This window comes from Leucoraja erinacea, chromosome 2 (assembly GCF_028641065.1).
Source record: "Leucoraja erinacea ecotype New England chromosome 2, Leri_hhj_1, whole genome shotgun sequence".
Lineage (NCBI taxonomy): Eukaryota > Metazoa > Chordata > Chondrichthyes > Rajiformes > Rajidae > Leucoraja > Leucoraja erinaceus.
In genome coordinates this window covers 7,199,228-7,217,178 of record NC_073378.1, presented here as the reverse complement: position 1 = coordinate 7,217,178, position 17,951 = coordinate 7,199,228, and the positions used below count along the sequence as shown (strand labels likewise).

General features: G+C 41.2%; 1 protein-coding gene across 6 annotated transcripts in view; it reads right to left on the bottom strand.

Annotated features, from left to right (window-relative positions):
- brd9 (bromodomain containing 9) overlaps positions 1-17,951 on the bottom strand; it is a 50,307-nt gene that overhangs the window by 26,305 nt on the left and 6,051 nt on the right. For 4 of the 6 annotated variants that reach the window (XM_055651351.1, XM_055651378.1, XM_055651388.1 and 1 more), the window contains exons 2-10: positions 17,571-17,785; positions 15,649-15,784; positions 14,981-15,041; positions 12,930-13,074; positions 10,764-10,874; positions 6,646-6,824; positions 4,175-4,307; positions 1,831-1,906; positions 816-920 (exon numbers count right to left, since the gene is read on the bottom strand). In XM_055651351.1, coding sequence (XP_055507326.1) covers positions 816-920; positions 1,831-1,906; positions 4,175-4,307; positions 6,646-6,824; positions 10,764-10,874; positions 12,930-13,074; positions 14,981-15,041; positions 15,649-15,784; positions 17,571-17,785 — 1,161 coding nt within the window. The remainder of the gene's footprint in view (positions 1-815; positions 921-1,830; positions 1,907-4,174; positions 4,308-6,645; positions 6,825-10,763; positions 10,875-12,929; positions 13,075-14,980; positions 15,042-15,648; positions 15,785-17,570; positions 17,786-17,951) is intronic. The other 2 variants (XM_055651369.1, XM_055651361.1) reach the window with 2 other exon arrangements.

Here is a 17,951-nt window from a genome sequence, read left to right as displayed (position 1 = left end):
CAGTCATGGTTGCATCACTGCTCTGAACAACTGTTGAAAGACTTCCTCTTCTTGCATTTCCAAACTACTCACAATAAAAGTCAATCATTTATCTGGCCAACTGCTTCTGTGTGTGTGTGCTTATACTTTTTTCCAAATATCACACTTATTTGCTTGATTTATTTGCATGCATTTATTTGCTTGATTCTCATTATTCGAAAGACACTGCTCTTCTATTTCTCATAGTTGGAAAAAACGTTAGAAAATTTTCATTAATTCCATGTTTTTGTACAGACCCCTTACCATGTTTCTATATGTATTCTATCTCTTTCCAGGTTCTTTTCCTTCTGTCACGAAGACGGGATTAGCCGAGTACCCAGTACTGATTCTGATGGCTCCACACAAGTTACAGCGTGCCAGCTTGAAAAAAGACCTGTTCATATCAACTTGCTTTCTGTCCTTTAACAATCTCTATGCCTCCAAGATAACACTCTCAACCTAATACACCCTTATATTACTTAACAAACATTTATGTGGTGCCATATAATGTCAAAGCTCAAGACATACAACATTCACCAATTCTCATTCTCCATCCTGCTAATTACAATTAAAACATCCAAACTGGACTGATTCTATTATACATTTGTTCAGCAAGCTGTTACTGTGGATTTCACCATTTTGCTGACTACTCAAGTCAGGCCAGCTGTTTGGTAGTTCCCCATTTTCTATCTCCCTCCTTCTATCCAAAGCACCTTCAATTCTTTTGGGCTGGTCTGGAACCCAGGGAATACTTATTCAAAGAAAGTGTTCAGGATGTAGAAGTGGATAAGTCTTACCTGATAAAGCTTTATTTCTCCTATCATCCTTAAAACCCATTGTATTGATACCTGGTTGGAGTTTGTTGGTAAGGGAACTCAGATCCACTGGGTGAACCTCTTCCTCTACAATGTCAAAAGAGGATTAATGACATGTTTAAACCAGACACAAACATTGTGATAAATATGTAGTCAGTGATAAATATGTAGACGTTCTCAAGTCAACATATATACATTGTAAACAAATATAAATTCACATAAAATCTGTGATAAATATCCCTATTGCAAAATGATAATGGTTGGCATGGAACAGCAATGTTACCATGATAGCTGTGAAATAAATGCATTCATCTTCAGGGAAATTTAGATCTATAACGATCAGAACCCCCAGGCTCTCCACCCTCCCTTCACATTCTTCCTAACAAAATGATCAATTTCATTGATGTACAGAAGGATCTTGGGGTCCAAATTCATAACTCCCTGGAAGTGGCAATACAAGGAGATAGAGTAAAGAAGGCATATGGTGTACCTGTTTACATAGGTCGATGGAGGTTAACAGCCTATTCACCAGCCTGAATATTTACATTTCACTACAAGCAACTTGTGGCTGCTCTGCACATTCCATCTGTAAACGTTGCTGCAGCAAACTCAACAAACTTCAATGGCAGCTCCAAGACCATGTCTTCTTCCACAGAGAAGGGCAACAGATACATGGGAATGCCAACACACAAGCACTCCTCTAACTTGTAAAATCCTAATTTAGAAATATGGTGTTGTTCCTTTATCAATGCTGGATTAAAATAATGGAACTCTTTGCATTGTGATTTTGTGGGAGAGGCTTTACCAGAGGACTGGCAAATTTCATGAGGACTATCACCTTCAATGCTAACCATGTCAGCTATATCCACGTCAATGGCTGAACAATAAGAAAATTAGATATGCTGTGAAAAGTGCAGCCATTTTCACATCTCCTACTTAATGCTGTTTTGCTGGTAATTTTCCTGGAACATTTAAAAAAATGCACCAGTCAACTTGCCTTCTGTCTCTGGATCAGATTGGTTTACAACAGCAAAGAGCAAAGGACCGTCACCATCCTTTTTGAGGTAGCCAATCTGAAATAAAATACAACTGCGAGTTAGATCAAATACGCTGACTACAGTTATAGCCAGAAATAATTTTTACATCAAACTAAAGCCATCAGTCCATTCAGTAATCAAAATTCTCATGAAACAAGGTGCTTTGTCTCAAAAATAACATTGCTGGCAGCCTGCAGCCAAAGGGATCAACCTGGATTCTCAAGTTTTTGAATAAAATATATAAAAGAATTCTAATATAATGACATTTCCCCAAAAAAAAGTAAAAAATCTAAAACAAATCGTTTATACAATGTTTTGAGTTAACAGCCTTACTCATTAGAAACAATCATATCTGAAGACATCGACTCCTCTCCTTATTGCTCTCCGGACCCACCAACATACTGTATGCTTGTTCTACAGCTGCAATTATTTTTTGTGTAGCTCTGCAGGATCAACCAATCTTCATCCCATTGCTGGCCCACAAGGCAAAACATACTGCTAGTGGTAACTCCGACTAGGGTTATGTATCCTATGGTACTGTTTTCAGAAAGCCTTGATGGCCATTTCATAGCTTATTTCTGTCTTTAAAATTGTTTTTTTTAAACAGGTCTCATAGTCATTAAAATGAATATATTTACCTAAAAATACCCTTAACTATTAGAACTTAATTAAAATAAAAGAATAATACACAAATAACAAACTTTAAAATCCAAGTTTGAGACTCAAAATAAATGCGTAGTGCTCTATATGTCAATTATACGGCCCTCCGTTTAGGATAGAATAGGAGGCCAAATGTGGTAGCACCTAAATTGTCTCCAATCAACATCCCAACCATTTTTTAAATTTTAGCAGTTAAAAATATGCATACACAGAAGTCAGATTCGACCTTCTTGACGAGCCTTCAGCATGATCCCACCACCAGTCATATCTTCCCATCCCCAACGTTTCCGTCTTCTGCAGCGACCACACCCTCCGCAACTCCTTGCTTCACTCATCCTATCCCAGCCAAACCACCCCCCTGCCAAAGTATTTTCACAGTAACCACAGGAGATGTAACACCTGTCATATACTTTCTCCCTCACATTCATCCAGTGGCCCCAGCAGTCCTTCAAGGTGAGACAGAGGATCGCGTACAATTCCTCTCATCTAGACAAGGCGACAGTTTCGCTCAACACTTGGGCTTGGCCCGGCATGACCTGCTGGATCTCACGGTCACTAACTGTTTTAACTCCCCATTCCCATACTGACCTTTCTGTCCTGGGTCTCCTCCTTTGCCAAGGAGAGGCCACATGAAAACTGGAGGAACAGCACGACATATTCTGCTTCGGTATACAACCTAATAGCATGAACATTGAACTCTCTAATTTTAGGTAATAGACCTACAAATAACCACCCTCTCTGACCCACCCCTGTGTTCAACTTGGATTCACACAAATTTCTCCTCTTCTCCCTCCCCTGCACCCTTCCAACTATATGCCTTCCTCTGGCTTCACAATTCACACCTCTTCCATATCTCACTTTTTGCCTTTTCCACTCTAATCTTTGTCCAGACAGCCACCTGCCTACCAACCCCTCCCCCCCCATCTATATCCACCTATCATTTGCCAGGCTTTGTCCTGGCCATGATACCTCGCAGCTTTCCCCCCCTGCCATAAACAGTCTGAAGAAGGGCCCCGACCACAAACTTCACCCATCTATGTTCTCCAAAGATGCTGCCTGACCAGCTAAGTTACTCCAGTACTTTGTCTCTTTCCTCTTGAACATTTTTTTGACACCATCTATACTCTAATGGAGGCAAGTGCATTTCAGCTCATTTCATTGGTCCATGCATGGACAATTTATTAATCATTGTAAACCTCAAAACAGTTTGAAACAGAAAATAAGGATTGCAATTACTAACAATGGAATTAACTGTTATCACTGGTGACCTTACTGGCAACCATAAGTCATCAATTTAAATTCTTCAAAAGGCAGTGACAGGTTTGTGTCTCTGCAGACTTAACAAGATATAAAATATTTAAAATTGGAAGCAGAGTCCACAGCAGCTTTTACAATAGAAGCAAATAGGGAAATGTTAACCTCTGCAGGGAAGAAAAGTTATGGGGAAAGTCATCCTGAACATTTGCACTGCAAATAGTTTCCATCTGCCCTGTTTATGAATCGCCAAACAAATAGAAACAACTCCAGGCAGAGGTCATAACAATGGAGAATCAGATATGAGGACTCATCTACCATGCCCTTCACCCCTTTTCACCGTGTATTCTTACACATTACATCCTTTTGCAAACAGACATATTAAAACACCTTGGAATTAGCAGCATTTCTGCTGATTCGATCTCGGGCTTCATCCGCTGCATGTTCCACCAACGCTAAGACATGTTCCTCAGCTGTGCTGTCCGTTGAACTGCATGCATTTCCTTCTGGCTCGTACAAGTAGCTGAAATATTACAAAAGTTAGATAACAGGAAGTGACCAATTGAATACATCAAGCTCTACTCATGCTATGCGACTATATATCCATAGAACACACATGTTGTATGAGGTTCGTGACAGAACCAAGATATTACAACTTTATTACAAGATTCAAAATGTAAACGCTAATTCCCACAAAGAATAATGTCTATTAATACGATTCACGGCTGCTCACTTGGACAGCCGTGCTGGTCCAGTGGGATGCAGCACAATGATGCGTTGCTGGGTTTGTGTTGCTCACCTTTGTCCAAAGTGATGAGCTGTGATACCTGGCCATCTGCACTCATCTGTTGCAGATGGTAAACACCAATCCCACTGACTCCATGCTCCCAAGTATCAGGCAGTGATGTGGGATGAGGCCTCAGCAACATCGTTTTTAACCCCTACCTGGTAACACTCTGACAGCAAGAAACAAAGCCTGGGTAAGCATGTCACCTTCAGTCAAAGTCTTTTCTTTAAGAAATGTAAAAATATTACCATTGATGTAAAGTGTTAAAAAAAAAAAAAAAAAATCTTTCCCCTTTGAGTCTCTGCCAAACTGAATGGAAATCCCAACCATTCATCAGGTCTGACTGGTGTAGGAATAGAAAGAGGAATTCCTCAGCCTACCTCAAGTGGATCCCATAATAGAGCAGAGTGACAGATAAATTGGTATCAATCATACGATAGTGACGTTTAAGAGGATTTTTGATAGGCACATGGATATGCAGGAAATGGATCAAGTGCAGGCAGTTTATATTGGCAATATGTTTGGCACAGACATTACAGGCCGAAGGGTCTGTTACAATGCTGTACTTTTCTATTTTCTATGTTCTATCACATAATTTTGCTTTCAGAATAACCATATAACAATTACAGCACGGAAACAGGCCATCTCGACCCTTCTAGTCCGTGCCGAACACGTATTCTCCCCTAGTCCCATATACCTGCGCTCAGACCATAACCCTCCATTCCTTTCCCGTCCATATAACCATCCAATTTATTTTTAAATGATAAAAACGAACCTGCCTCCACCACCTTCACTGGAAGCTCATTCCACACAGCCACCACTCTCTGAGTAAAGAAGTTCCCCCTCATGTTACCCCTAAACTTCTGTCCCTTAATTCTCAAGTCATGTCCACTTGTTTGAATCTTCCCTACTCTCAGTGGGAAAAGCTTATCCACGTCAACTCTGTCTATCCCTCTCATCATTTTAAAGACCTCTATCATGTCCCCCCTTAACCTGCGCTCCAAAGAATAAAGCCCTAACTTGTTCAACCTTTCTCTGTAACTTAGTTGCTGAAACCCAGGCAACATTCTAGTAAATCTCCTCTGTATTCTCTCTATTTTGTTGACATCCTTCCTATAATTAGGCGACCGAAATTGTACACCATACTCCAGAATTGGCCTCACCAATGCCTTGTACAATTTTAACATTACATCCCAACTACTATACTCAATGCTCTGATTTATAAAGACCAGCACACCAAAAGCTTTCTTTACCACCCTATCTACATGAGATTCCACTTTCAGGGAACTGTGCACAGTTATTCCCAGATCCCTCTGTTCACCTGCATTCTTCAATTCCCTACCATTTACCATGTACGTCCTATTTTGATTTGGCCTGCCAAGATGTAGCACCTCACACTTATCAGCATTAAACTCCATCTGCCATCTTTTAGCCCACTCTTCCAACTGGCATAAATCTCTCTGTAGACTTTGAAACTCTACTTCATTATCCACAATCCCACCTATTTTAGTATCATCTGCATACTTACTAATCCAATTTACCACACCATCATCCAGATCTTTGATGTACATGACAAACAACAGTGGACCCAACACAGATACAGGCAGAATTCTAACAATTATAGTGATTTTAATGACTGAAAGCTGCCAGAACCAATAGTTCATGAGCGAAGGGGTAGAAACATGTAAGTGTTATTAGGTAGGGGTACAAAAAAAACCATAAGGAAGAATTTAAAGAACACACACCATTAGAAACGTGAATCATTACTTTTTTAAACAGTTATTCATAAATAATCAGGTATCAAATTCTAGTCAGCTACTAGCATTGGAGATAGTGTTGGAGCAACAGAGTAAAATGGACCAATATACAAAATTACTGCTAACAATTCAATTGGCCCCAACATTGAAACCTTAGTGGCTCTTAGAAAATAATTAAAAAAAATCTTATTCATATTTCTAACAGGTATTTTTAAATGGGACATTATCGAGAAACTCTCTTTAAAAAATCGAATTTACAAAATTTTCAAGAGATGCTTTGAAAACATGCAGCAATTTCCAATTGAAATATAAATTACCTTATGACCTCTTTACTTTGCTTCTTGGATTTTTTGGTTGTTGCTTCGACAGGTACTATCATGACTTCTGCAACAGTTTCCTCTTGTGCTACATCTTCATCGCCTAATAGTGCTGCCTGCTGAGAAAAATCGATCTCCTGCATGAATGTCATGCTGCGCTTCAAAGCTAACAGACGCTCCTGCAAGCAAAGAACATAGAAGGGCACGCTTTTTACTTCTCCCCAAGTGCTGGGGTGAACTGCATGCACATGCACAGCATTTAGTACTGGTTGGTCATGATGTGCACGAGGTTTAATGACTGACACTCTTGTCAATGAGAGTGATCATAGATGAGCATTGTTAGGGCAATGGCAGCGACATATAGTAAATGGATCACTACTATGGTGAGCCTTGACAAAGACATGACAGCTATCAACACTATAAGGCAAGACTACAAAGACACAATGGTGGAAACACATAATTAATGCTGGAAAAAAAAATAGACAACATTAAAAAGCATTCCAACTCTCCGAAATGTGAAAAACCTAAACATTAAATAATGTATAGATACAATAAAAGCACTAATTTTAACTTACTTCAATTTTGTGTTGCAATAAAATGCATTTCAAGTATACTTTGTTCATATTTCTCCTCTTATATTTGTGATTCCTAGTAATACAAACTGTACGCGATTACACACTGGATTCCTCAAGCAGGTGATGGTTCATCACTTTAACCTAGATTAAGTGTACTTTGGAGGACAGAGGTGGAAATAACGTGAGGGGCAAATTATGTGCAAAGTCTATTCAAAGATAGACAATAGGCAATAGACAATAGGTGCAGGAATAGGCCATTAGGCCCTTCAAGCGTGCAGGAGTAGGCCATTCGGCAATTCAATATGATCATGGCTGATCATCCCCAATCAGTACCCCGTTCCTGCCTTCTCGCCTGGTAGTTCCATGCTTTCATAAGTGCTTTGCACCTCCCCTGCTCCACTCGTAATCTGTCCCCTGACTCCACTATCTTTAAGAGCTCTATCTAGCTCTCTCTTGAAAGCATCCAGTGAACCTCCACTGTCTTCTGAGGCAGAGAATTCCACAGATTTTTCACAGTGAAAAAGTTTTTCCTCATCTCTGTTCTAAATGGCCTACCCCCTAATTCTTAAACTTGAGCCCCTGGTTCTGGATTCCTCCAACATCGGGAATATGTTTCCTACCTCAAGCTTGTCCAATCCCTTAATAATCTTATATGTTTCAATAAGATCCCCTCTCATCCTAAATTCCAGATTATACAAGCCAAGCCGCTCCATTCTATCAACATATGACAGTCCCACCATCCCGGGAATTAACCTTGTGAACCTACGCTGCATTCCCTCAATAGCAAGAATGTCCTTCCTCAAATTTGGAGACCAAAACTGCACACAATACTCCAGGTGTGGTCTCACGAAGGTCCTGTACAACTGCAGAAAGACCTCTTTGCTCCTATGCTCAACACCTCTTGTTATGAAGGCCACCATGTCATTAGCTTTCTTCACTGCCTGCTGTACCTGCATGCTTACTTTCAATGAGGCATGAAAAATGACCCCCCAGATCCTGTTGTACTTCCCCTTTTCCCAAACTTGACGCCATTCAGATAATAATCTGCATTTCTGCTTTTGCCACAAAAGGGGATAACCTCACATTTATCCACATTAAACTGCACCTGCCATGCATCTGCCCACTCACCCAACTTGTCCAAATCACCCAGCATCCTCATAGCATCCTCCTCACACTTTACACTGCCCCCAACTTTGTGTCATCTGCAAATTTGCTAATGTTACTTTGAATCCCTTCATCCAAATCATTGATGTATATTGTAAATAGCTGCTGTCCCAACACCGAGCCTACCCCACTAGTCACTGCCTGCCATTCTGAAAAGGACACGTTAATCCCTACTCTTTGTTTCCTGTCTGCCAACCAATTCTCTATCCATGTCAGCACTCTACCCCCAATACCATGTGTCCTAATTTTGCCCACTAATCTCCTATGTGGGACCTTATCAAATGCTTTAGGAAAGTCCAGGTACACTACACCCACGTGCTCTCCCTTGTCCATTTTCCTGGTTACTTCAAAAAATTCCAGAAGATTAGCATGATTTCCCCTTCGTAAATCCGTGCTGACTCGGACCAATCTTGCTACTGCTATCCAAATGGGTGGCTATTTCATCTTTTGTAATTGGCTCCAGCATCTTCCCCACCACCGATGTCAGGCTAACTGCTCTATAATCCCCTGTTTTCTCTCTCCCGCCTTTCTTAAAAAATTGGATAACATTAGCTACCCTCCAATCCACAGGAACTGATCCTGAGTCTATAGAACATTGGAAAATTATCACCAATGCATCCACGATTTTTAGAGCCACTTCCTTAAGTACCCTGGGATGCAGACCATCAGGCCCTGGGGATTTATCAACCTTCAGTCCCATCAGTCTATCCGACACCATTTCCTGCCGAATGTGGATTTCCTTCAGTTCCTCCGTCACCCCAGATCCTCTGACCACTAGTACATCAGGAAGATTGTTTGTGTCCTCTTTAGTGAAGGCAGATCCAAAGTACCTGTTCAACTCATCTGCCATTTCCTTGTTCCCCATAATAAATTCACCTTTTTCGGTCTTCAAGGATCCAACTTTGGTCTTAACTAATTTTTTCCTCTTCACATACCTAAAGAAGCTTTTACTATCCCGCTTTATATTCTTGGCTAGCTTATATTCGTACCTCAACTTTTCTCCCCGTATTGTCTTTTTGGTTATCTTCTGTTGTTCTTTAAACATTACCCAATCCTCTTGCTTCCCACTCATCTTTGCTACGTTGTACCTCTTCGCTTTAATTTTTATACTGTCCCTGATGTCCCTTGTCAGCCATGGTCACCCCTTACTCCCCTTGGAATCTATCATCCTCCTAGGAATGAACTAATCCTGCACCTTCTATATTATTCCTAGAAATACCTGCCAATTTTGTTCCACTGTCATCCCTGCTAGTGTATCTTTCTGGTCAACTTTGGCCAGCTCCTCCCTCATGGCCCCATAGTCCCCTTTCTTCAACTGCAACACTGACACCTCCGATCTACTCTTCTCCCTCTCCAATTGTAGATTAAGCCTGACCATGTTATGGTCACGACCTCCTAATGGCTCATTAACGGTCCTTTATCAAATCCGATTCCTTACATAACACTAACATCCAGAATTGCCTTCTCCCTGGTAGGCTCCAATACAAGCTGTTCTAAGAATCCATCACGAAGGCACTCTACAAAGTCCTTTTCTTGTGGTCCAGTACCAACCTGATTTTCCCAGTCTACCTGCATGTTGAAATCTCCCATAACAACCACAGCATTATTTTTGCTGCATGCCAATTTTAACTCCTGATTCAACTTGCACCCTATGTCCAGGCTACTGTTTGGAGGCCTGGAGATTAGTCCCATTTGGGTCTTTTTACCCTTACAATTCCTTAGTTCTATCCATTATGACTCCACAACTCGTGTTTCAATGTCGCCCCTTGCAAGGGACTGAATTTCATTCCTCACCAACATAGCATCCCCACCCCCTCTGCATACCTGCCTGTCTTGTCGATAGGAGGTATACCCTTGAATATTCAGTTCCCAGCCCTTTTGCATCCATGTCTCAGTAATTCCCATGACATACTTGCCAATTTCTAACTGAGCCTCAAGCTCGTCCACTTTATTCCTTAAACTTTGCGCATTCATATACAGCACTTTGACCTCCGTATTCACTTCCCCCCTCGCACCGCTCGCAATTGGCCCTGACCGTACTCTGTTGTTCCTTCTCGAGCTTTCCCTCCCATTAATTCGAGAATCTTTTGTAATTTTTCCTGCAGCCACTTTCCCTTCAACACTGTATGAAGGAACTGTTCCTTCAGACAATCCATTTTGAACTACCTATCAAGTGCAATTAGTGATGGAATAGCGACACAATTTTCTCGCAATACCTACAACCCCAAAAACAAACAGTTTGCAATCATCATCATAATGGGACCCATATTAGCAAGCAGCAAAATGAAACAATAGTTTATGTCAGCTTGACAGTAAAATATTACGTTGGTCCCGCACAAAACATGCCTCACATCAGATCAAGAAAATAAATCATCTTACTTTACTCATCATCTTAAATCCAGTGTGAAGCAACTTCTTTGCTGCTTTGTAGTACACCGTTTCAGGTCGGTTGTAAGTCATTGCATTATCACACATCAGCTTGAAATCACCCTTGGGGAACAAACAAAATCAAAATGATTTAAAATCATGGCATACCTTCCTGGGTTTTGCCTTTAGTTGTACACATTTAAGGACAATCCCACAGACACGGAGGACTCAAGTTACTGATCTCCAATGGCAAATTCCTCTCAAATCCAGAAGTGGCACAAGAACATACTGAAACTTTTCAAATAATCTGCTTTTGGATGTGTCCGCCCATTTGATTGAATAGAGGTGATACAGTTTTTAAATATGAAAGCCAACAAACGGTTATGTGTATGTCTGCGCGTTCTCCCCGTGACCTGCGCGGTTTTCGCTGAGATCTTCGGTTTCCCCCCACATTCCAAAGCCAAGTATTTTTATGTTTTTCGATCTGAATTTTTGAGGCCCTATTACCCCGCAGGATTATGGTTCCATTCCAGCACATTGCGTGCTCCCCGTGACCTGCATGGGTTTCCCCCGGGTGCTCTGGTTTCCTCCCACACAAAGACGTACAGGTTTGTAGGTGAATTGGCTTGGTATCATTATAAATTGTCCCTAGTGTGTAGGGTGGTGCAAGTGTCCGGGGATCCCAGACCGGCACGGACTCGGTGAGCCGAAGGGCCTTTTTCCACGCTGTATCTCCCAACTAAACTTTGCAGTCATGGGGGCACAGCGGTAGAGTTGCTGCCTTACAGCGAATGCAGCGCCGGAGACCCGGATTTGATCCAGACCACGGGTGCTGTCTGTACGGAGTTTGTACGTTCTCCCCGTGACCTGCGCGGGTTTTCGCTGAGATCTTCGGTTTCCTCCCACACTCCAAAGGCGAACAGGTTTGCAGGTTAATTGACTTGGTCAATGTAAAAAACAATTGTCCCTAGTGGGTGTAGGATAGTGTTAATGTGCGGGGATCGCTGGTCGGCGCGGACCCGGTGGGCTGAAGGGCCTGTTTCCGTGTTGTATCTCTAAACTAAACTAAACAAAACATTGAACGTCTTGAATATCGTGCAGCTGTTTGTCATAGCAAGGGGAAACTATTCCATCACATTTATATTACCTACATGCCATAAGTCAGGAATATTCCATCATATATAAATTACGTAGGTAATATAAAGCCTTGAGAGCTCATGCACATAAGTTGCTGCAGGACCGACCTTTCCTCATAGAGAAGGCATGTCCACTTAATCTTTGTTAAAAATTAAATATCCATTTCAAATATCATCCTTGCTTCTGATCTTATAAACAGAAAACTATTGATAGAAACGTAGAACAATCGGTGCTTTCGGCCCTTCGAGCCAGCATCACCATTCAATATGATCATGGCTGATCATCTAAAATCAGTACCCAATTCTTGCTTTTCCCCCATATCCCTTGATTGGTTTAGATATAAGAGCTAAATCTAACTCTCTTGAAAACATGCAGTGAATTGGCCTCCACTGCCTTCTGTGACAGAGAATTCAACAGATTCACAACTCTCTGCGTGAAGAAGTTTTTCCTCATCTCAGTCCTAAATGGCCTACCCCTTATTCCTAAACTGTGACCCCTGGTTCTGGACTCCCCCCAACATCAGGAACATTTTTCCTGCATCTTGCCTGTCTAATCTCTAAAGAATTTTATATGTTTCTACAAGATCCCATCTCATCCTTCTAAATTCCAGTGAATACAAGCCCAGTCGACCCATTCTTTCATCATTATGTCAGTCCCGCCATCCCGGGAATTAACCTGGTGAACCTACGCTGCACTACCTCAATAGCAATAAAGTCCTTCCTCAAATTAGGAGACCAAAATTGCACACAATACTCCGGGTGCAGTCTCACCAGGGCCCTGCACAACTGCAGTAGGACCTCCTTGTTCCTAAACTCAAATCCTCTCGCAATGAAGGCCAACGCCATTCGCTTTTTTTCACTGCCTGCTGTACCAGTATGCCTAATTTCAGTGACTGATGTATAAGGTCTCGTTGTGCTCTAATTCTGTATTCTAATCTCTTGTGTGGGACCTTGTCAAAGGCTTTTTGAAAGTTCAGATACACCATATCCACTGGTTCTCCCTTATCCATTCTGCTTGTTACATCCTCAATGTTAATCTCACCTTGAATTCTGTAATGGAGTTGTATTCATTTGCTAGAATTTTATCCTTCATGGTGCTGAAATCCATCGGATGTTTTATGATCATAGAATAACCAGGTGCGATACTATCCGTAACAGGGAATGCAAAAAATCCATGAGGATCTTTCCTAAAAATAAAATTCAGAGATTTATGATTACTATTTAAATATCATTAGTTTCAGTAATTTTTCTTTCCTCATCTACAAATAGTTCCAAAGACCGCACCGTATAAAAATTAGAAACTTAAAGGAAACTTGCAGAAACTAGGAACCACACATGCCGATTTACAAAAAAGATACAAGGTGCTGTAGTAACTCAGCGGGTCAGGCAGCATCTCTGGAGAACATGGATAGGTGACATTTCAGATCGGAAACCTTCTTCAGACCCCTTCAGAAGGAAAATTGTTTGTTACTTCATGTATTGTCAAACCACATGGATCTTTGATCTCTGCTGAGTTAGCAGATCTCACGCAGCCCTAGCAGGGTTTGGCTCCATAGTTTACAAAATAATCGACAATAAACATTAACCAGGATTCACTACCTCTAGGAAAGAATTTCTCAATTTTCTGTGTGTCACTAAACACAAGGGAAATTATATTTTACAATGCATTCATGCTGGATTGAGTGGAATATAGTTTTCTGTTTGCAATGTTTAGTAGAGGTAACCAAATTCGCCAGACTGCAATACAGAATATCAAAATTACAAGTATGACTATAACTGTAAGTTTGAAAATAGAAATATTTTTGGCTGTAACGCAATGGAAACATATCTCATGCTCATGGTTTAGGTTTATACAAGAAGAAATTCTCCTTGTGAGACATATGACAATTCTTTGCATCAAGGGTTGCTTCTTAACATGAGGCATGTTATTTTCTCCTTGTGCTGTTATTCATGATCTCAGGAAGAGAAAGTTGAAACTATTGGGTTGAGGTCTGGGAAAGGAAAGAGGTAGGAGGTACATGTGCAATAGAAATTTAATATATCAGCTACTGCAGTACCTTGAAATTCCAGTAAATGACACTCCAATTAATACAATTGGATTGGAATGGATGTCTCCTACATTCTGGAAAAATCCTTTGAAGACGTTGAGCATAAAAGGTTAATAAAGGCTAGTTGCAGAGCTGCCAAGTTTTGTCAGAGCATTTCAGTATTCTAGTACCTCAAAATCAGTATTTTGCTGGGGAAATATTTTTACGCAGTGCCATTTTGCTGAACAAAATATTTTTTTTAATGTGCAGTCATACCCATGTAAGAGTACAAGAATTCATAACTTTGCTACCAATTGACATGTCTTCTACACACCTTATTTGACAGTGCATTCATTGCCATATTTTTGTATACTGCTGTTTGAACGGCTGCTTCCTGCTTTTAGCACCAGATGATGATGAAGTAGAAGCCATTTTGGAAGCTTCCATCTCCCTCGCTCTCTCTCTCCCTCCTTCCTCTCTTTCCCTCTCTCCCTCCCCCTTTCCCTCTCTCCTTCCTTTTTTTCTCCCTCCCTCTCTCCTTCACCCTCCCCGAACAGTCCGTGACCCATAGCGCTATGTGTAAAGCCCAGAGAGCTATGTGCAAAGGAAATAGCGCTCCAGCTGACAGCGCTATTTAAACCTGGAGTGGGACAGGCAGATCAAAGCTTACAAATATAATCATCCAGATCTTGAAATTTAAAATACTAATAGATTTAATCTGCTATAATTTTTAAGGTACAGTAGGCCTTTTTATATCCTTGTATTTTTTAAGTAGCAAGATGAAACAGGAAGTCGGGCCGATTTTAAAAAATTGCATTTCTGTTCAAAATAGGGAAAATCCTTACTACTAGGCAGCTCTGTGGTTGCCTCCGAGGGAGGGGAGGCAAAAAACATTTTGGGAACTGGTGCACTGCGCTTAATCTTGAAAACCCATCTATCATTCTAACCAATTAAACACATATATAGTTGAAAGTGCTGTAAAAGTGCAAGTTGTTTATTTACCATTATATTCATGGTAAAATTTATTATATTACATGATAGTCAGTTACGATTTTGGTGTACCTACCTTTGTAACTGGCGTAAAAAATGTTCCAATAATTGCTGCAGAGGTGTATTCTCACTTTCAGCTTTGAATGCAAACAGATGTTTCATTAATGTTGAAAACTGATAACACATTGCTAATCAGCATTGCTTTACATAAATCACCACACTTTAAAAAGTATAACGCTACATGAAGTTATTTTGCCCTGGAAGATGCTATATACATAAAAAGCAATGGCACCGAACTTCAAGTGTAAGATGCTGGCAGTATTTCAGTGGTCCAAAAGTATTTTGTCCAATTGCAAGTTTAGGTGTTTAGAAATTAAACACATGTAAATAACTCAGTTATCTGACTGATGGACAAAATTATTCAGAAAATAATTTAAATAGATTAATAATTGAGGTTTCTTCAGTGCCAGATTAATTTTCAAACAAACGTTACTTTATTCTTGCCCTCTGCAATGTCAGTGAGATAACATGTCAAAGTTGTTGCAAAACATTTGTGCATAATTCATAACAGATTTCAGAGACTGAAGAAATTAATACTTTGAGGGTGATTTGTATTTTTGTTTAAGATAAACATCTTAAATTGGGGTTCTCTTTTCCAGTACTAATGAAATGGATCATTTGTGTTCACGTCTCATAATTATTAGTACACTCAGGCAAACCAAATTCAAACAAAGAAACACCTACCTTGTTCTTTAGTTCTACACGACCGGACAGGTCGATCTGTTGGGGGCTCAACTTCAATCCTTTTGCCAGGGTCAAACTCGTCAGCATCAGCTTCACTATCTAAGTGCTCTTTTTCACGTTTTCGCTTCTTCTCTTCCTGTTATAAAGCAACAAATGTCAGCCAGTGGATAAATCCATCACATTTCCATTAACTGCCATCATCTATGTACACAATAAGTGAATGGAGTAACTTCAAAAATCAATGGCAAAAAGAGTACTTTTAAGGGCCAGTCCCACTCAGGTGATAGCGGGACGGCGAAAAAACGGGTTTCTGGACCCACCCCACGACAATGTCTATGACAAGCTACCACCTAGTCGACGTCAAACCGGCGACACAATTCCTCACGACTTGGGACGTCCACCTACGACAGCCGAAGTCAACTTACGTCCACCCGCGACATGATTCGACAAGCTACCACCCTGTCGGCGACAACTGAAGACAATTCAGCCGCCGGTGCCTGTCGCCGGTTGATGTAGGTTGTCGCCAATGGAATTCACCGACGTCAGCACCCGGCGAAAACCAACATCACCTGGCGTCAACCTACGTCAACGTACGACAGGAGAAGACAGGCAACGTCAAGCCCGCTGTGTCACCGAAAGGTTTTGAAATTTCAAAATCCAGTGGTGACAAGAAAAAAGTGACGACGCTTTATGTATATTGCACAAAATAAAGAGAATAAAGCAACCAGGGGCGGATCTACAAGGAAACTAATGAAGCTTAAGCATTAATCCTGGAGGGGCCCCAGAAGCGACTTTAGTCCAGATATTCTTCTTATTTAAATTGGAATTCCGATTTTTTTGATTTACTAGAAATTAATCTGATTTTTCACCTCGACTAAACCCCTCGCCTCGACTAAACATCACTTCACACTTAAACCTCAACTCACTAAACCTCGCCTCGACTAAACTTCCCACCCCACACCTAATCCCCTGCGGGGAGGGGCTGCGGCCGTCGCGGGCGGGGCTCGGGCTTGATGTCAACGTCAGCGCGCGTGCGCCCCTCCCTTCCCACCAGCTCTCTCGGGCAATGCACCTGCGCCGCTCTCGGCCCCACCCCTGTGGTTGGAGCCATTCCGCTCACGATTAGTCGAGGCGGGGATTAGGTCTGAGGTGGGAGTTTAGTTAAATTGAGGTGGGGCTAAGATGTGAGGTTTATTTGAGGGGCGAGGTTTGGTGAGGTACGGTTTAGTCGAGACGCGGTTTAGGTGTGAGGAGAAGTTTGGTAGTGAGGTATCAATAGACAATAGGTACAGGAGTAGGCCATTTAGCCCTTCGAGCCAGCACCGCCACTCAATGTGATCATGACTGATTATCCCCAACCAGTACCCCGTTCCAGCCTTCTCCCCATATCCCCTGACTCCGCTATTTTTAAGAGCCCTATCTAGCTCTCTCTTGAAAGCATCGTCAAGGCGAGGGGTTTAGTGAGGCGGAGGGTTTAGTCAAGGTGTAGGTGTGTAGGTGAAGGGATACGAAGTTTCCTTACGTTCCTGTCTCACTTTTCTTAGAAGAATTCTTTTATCCCAGGAATTAGTCTGGTGAAATCTCTGTGGACTGCCTCAAATGCTACTATATCCCTTTTTTAGGTAAGGGGAACAGAAGTGTGGCCTCACCCACAATCTAACAAAACCTTCACATTCTTAAACACCAGCGCCTTTGCAATGAAAACCATAATGCGATTTGCCTTCTTTATTCCATGTTGGATCTGCCTGCGAACATTTTGTGATGCATGCATGAGGTACCTAGATCCCTCTGAACGTCATAAATATGCAATCTTTCTCTATTTAGATAATAATCTGTCTTTTGATTCTTCTTATTGAACTGTATGACCTCAGACTTCCCCACATAAATGCCAGCCAGCCTTGATCAAACATTTGCCATCTTACCTTTCTTCTTCTGCGCTCTTCGTCTGAAATATGTTTTTCTTTCTCAGACTTCTTTTTCTTCTTCTTTTTCTTGTCTTTATGCCGTTCCCGCTCATGATCAGATCGGTCATCATAATAACTGGAATCATGGCCAGAGCCAGAAAGCTCAGTTACTTCACTTCCTCCCACTTTCAGCACTAGCTTAAGTGGCTTTTCAGAGGGCTTATCAATAAAACCTAAAATGAACAGATATACAATGATTAAAAGATATACAACATTTGTACGAGCATTTTCACTAAAGAGAGGAAACACAAACTCCAGCTAGTTTCAAGGATCAAAGATCAAACATAATAATTCAGAATTTCAAGCTTGATTTTTTTCTTCTTTTACTTTTTAATTTCC